A 3,055-nucleotide genomic window follows, 5' to 3' on the forward strand; every position below is an offset into this window, starting at 1 on the left:
GTTTTGCCACCCAATAAACTATATTTTTACAGGTATCGGTTGCCACTACCTAGAAATTCTATAAAAGAGAAACTGAACATGAAAAATTTCAACTCACTTGAGTGTTGTCTCCACGTAGAAAGGAATCTTCAGTACCACCTTCAAGCGATACTTCTATCATAAACTCTTGGAACAGCTTCGTGTATGTAGCCGATGGTCTCGAGACCTTTTTCTGATACTTTCCTTATAGGGTTACAAAAGTAACTATCAATACTGACCTTTGCAACTCGAACTCGAGTCTTTCCATGACTGAATTGCTTGAGCATATCAAGAAATCTCAATCACAACGGAAAAGAAATTGTTCATTCACATTTATGCAGACAAAAAGCAAAAACAGATTGAAACAAGTTTATCAACATATCGTACAAAAAGTGACAACTCTTCATGGTTGGATAGGGAATTATGAATATGGAAGACTCTTTACTCCAAGGATTCCCTATTTGTTCCATTCTAAGACAACTCCTCCTTTTCTTGCACATAAGGAAGAACTGCCTATCTTGGCAGCAGCCATTGTTGGCTTTCAGCATGCTTTGGTTTGCCTTCTTTTCTAATGCTATTTGTTTATCTTTTGAAAATTTTCTATAGGCAATGATGGGAGGTATTGTTACGGTTCCATTGATACTATCTGGATCGGGAAGCAACAACTTGAACTTGGACGATTCTTATCGCACCTATATGGTTTGTTGATTCTTGTGGCTGTATTTTGGCTATGATGGATGTCTTTTTGCTTCATAGGTTGCTTCTGCTCTTATTGCTTCAGGCATTCTCTCTATCATTCAGATAACGGGATTGAAGATAAGAAAAACTGGATATCAACTAGGAACTGGGCTTATTAGTGTAGTTGGTACTAGTTTCACTACCCTGCCGGTGGCCCAAGCAGCATTTTCTACTATTCGAAAGCATGGGGAATATAACTGCTCCTTGGAAGGTCCTTGTCCTGAAGCCTTTGGAGCTATGTTAGGCACAATCATGGTTTGTTGCTGGTTAGAGGTTGCTATAAGTTTTCTTCCTCTCACAATTTTAAGAAGGGTATTTCCTCCCCTCGTGACGGGTTCCGTTGTGGTGTTGATTGGAGCTTCATTGGTAGCATCAGGTTTCCAAGATTGGGCAGGAGGTAGCGGTTCTTGTTATAATTACTCTAGAGCAGTTTCTAATTTGGAAGCTCTTGGAGTTGAAAACATATCTGCTATCCTTCCATCCAGTTTGAGCATTTGCCCGTCTTCTCAATACGCTTATCAGAAATATCCTTTTGGAGATGCAAAATGGATTGGATTGGGCTCCATTGTCTTTTTGACCATCATAGTGATTGAGATATTTGGTTCGCCATTTATGCGCACAGCAGAAATTATGATTGGCTTCTTACTTGGATTACTTGTTGCCTCAGTTCTTAATTATACCAATATAGAATCTGTTCAGGGCGCTCCTGTAATCACATTTCTATGGACCAAAACTTTTCCTATTCGATTCTATCCTCCAGCCATTATTCCATTATTGATAGTGTTTGTGGTGCTAGCTATTGAAGCTATGGGTGATGTTACTGCCAGTATGGAAGCTTCTCAGTTGCCTATCATTGGAAAAGAGGCCAATGGACGCTTGCAGGGAGGTATTTTGGCAGATGGTTTGAATGCATTTCTTGGAGCACTGATGACCACTTTTCCTTACAGTACCTTTGCACAAAACAATGGAGTGATTGCAATGACTCGTTGTGCGAATATATGGGCTGGATATTGGTGTTGTCTGTTTCTTATTGTTTTTGGAATATTTTCTAAGATATCTGCCTTATTTGTGGCAATACCAGATGCCGTGCTTGGAGGGATGACTACATTTCTATTTGCAAATGTAGTCACTTCTGGCATTCGTATCCTTTGTTTCGTGGATTGGACCAGAAGATCTCGTTTCATTGTTGCATGTACTCTTTCTATTGGACTTGGTGCAACATTGTTGCCTGAGTGGTTTTCTTCTGTTATTCCCAGTGTTGAACAAAACAGTGCACTTCAAGGGCTCATACAAGGCATTGATATTATTATGTCCACTGGTTTCTGTATCGGTGCATTTATAGCTGTGTTTTTGAACCTGATTTTGCCAGTAGATGAAGATTGTCAAAAGGAGGACATGAGTAGAGTTGGAAATCAGGCATCTCTAACGGAGAGCAGTGTTACTATCCAAGGACTGATAACAGACGAAGACATCAAATAGAGTTGTCTTTCATTGAATTGTCATGTAGTTTGTAGTGGTTTTGATTGGATCATAAAATGTCTTCAAACAGATTGTCTCAATTGTTATTATGAAAACAACACAAAGATGGAATCTCTATGCTCTTTCAGTTTCAAAATGCAATCCTTCCAAATAGATCCATCTTATTTGGTCTATCTTCATAGAAACGTTGTATAAACGACCAAATAATGGACCTCGGCCTTTCCATGTCTTCCCTATTCTATCCTTTTTAAATGTTTTTGAATCTTCTTCCCTTTCACTGATAACTCGTCTATAAGTGGAGAGTGATAACCATGGTTCTCGGTCCTCACGAAAATTTCCTTTACAATACTTTGATTTTGTAAAAACAATTTAATTTTCCTGCTTACCACTTTCAGGATCGATACATATAGTCATGCAGCGAATACAGTCACCAACGAATTCCATTTGTATCTTCTCGTCACTAAAATTGTTGGTAGATAACCACGCGATGTCCTTCCATCGATCTTCTTCCAATGAGAGTAATACAGGTCCAGCTTTCGGTGCAACTGTTGTTCTAAAATATACAGTAAGAATATGAAATTGTGTTCTTGAGCCATTGGCATACCTATTCTCTTTAGATAATGAACACGACACAACTTGGCTTTGTTTGACAACCAAATTTGGTCTAAAAACTTCCGCTAAAACAGGTTTCTTATTTTGAAATTGTAACAAATCATTGATCTTTTCTACACTTTGGCCACAAATCTAAAAGTTACAAATCGAACATAACGACACAGTGAAGCTAAATTTTCCATACCACTAATAAATGTGCATCATTGCG

At 38.5% G+C, this 3,055-nt stretch overlaps 2 protein-coding genes across 2 annotated transcripts; one reads left to right on the top strand and one right to left on the bottom strand.

Annotated features, from left to right (window-relative positions):
• Window positions 1–320: 320 nt before the first annotated feature.
• Window positions 321–2,281, top strand: Gasu_65800 (nucleobase:cation symporter-2, NCS2 family). The gene is made up of 3 exons (XM_005702222.1): window positions 321–572; window positions 625–717; window positions 775–2,281. The coding sequence occupies exons 1-3, from the start codon at window positions 354–356 to the stop codon at window positions 2,233–2,235; spliced, it is 1,773 nt and encodes a 590-aa protein (XP_005702279.1). The 5' UTR covers window positions 321–353; the 3' UTR covers window positions 2,236–2,281.
• Window positions 2,282–2,285: 4 nt separating this feature from the next.
• Window positions 2,286–3,055, bottom strand: Gasu_65810 (Mo-molybdopterin cofactor sulfurase; the record flags this gene model as incomplete). The annotated part of the gene is made up of 4 exons (XM_005702223.1): window positions 2,286–2,573; window positions 2,622–2,788; window positions 2,840–2,979; window positions 3,032–3,055. Coding segments are annotated over 4 exons (555 nt in total), but the record flags the coding sequence as incomplete, so codon positions are not given.

The sequence above is a fragment of the Galdieria sulphuraria genome, assembly GCF_000341285.1.
Source record: "Galdieria sulphuraria unplaced genomic scaffold scaf_366, whole genome shotgun sequence".
Taxonomy (NCBI): domain Eukaryota; phylum Rhodophyta; class Bangiophyceae; order Galdieriales; family Galdieriaceae; genus Galdieria; species Galdieria sulphuraria.

Excerpts from the sequence above, each read along its gene's own strand:
- Gasu_65800 (XM_005702222.1), top strand. The coding sequence starts at position 354 with ATGCAGACAAAAAGCAAAAACAGATTGAAACAAGTTTATCAACATATC. Across the intron at positions 573-624 it reads TTGGCTTTCAGCATGCTTTG|GCAATGATGGGAGGTATTGT; the intron begins GTTTGCCTTCTT and ends AATTTTCTATAG. Across the intron at positions 718-774 it reads ATTCTTATCGCACCTATATG|GTTGCTTCTGCTCTTATTGC; the intron begins GTTTGTTGATTC and ends TTTGCTTCATAG.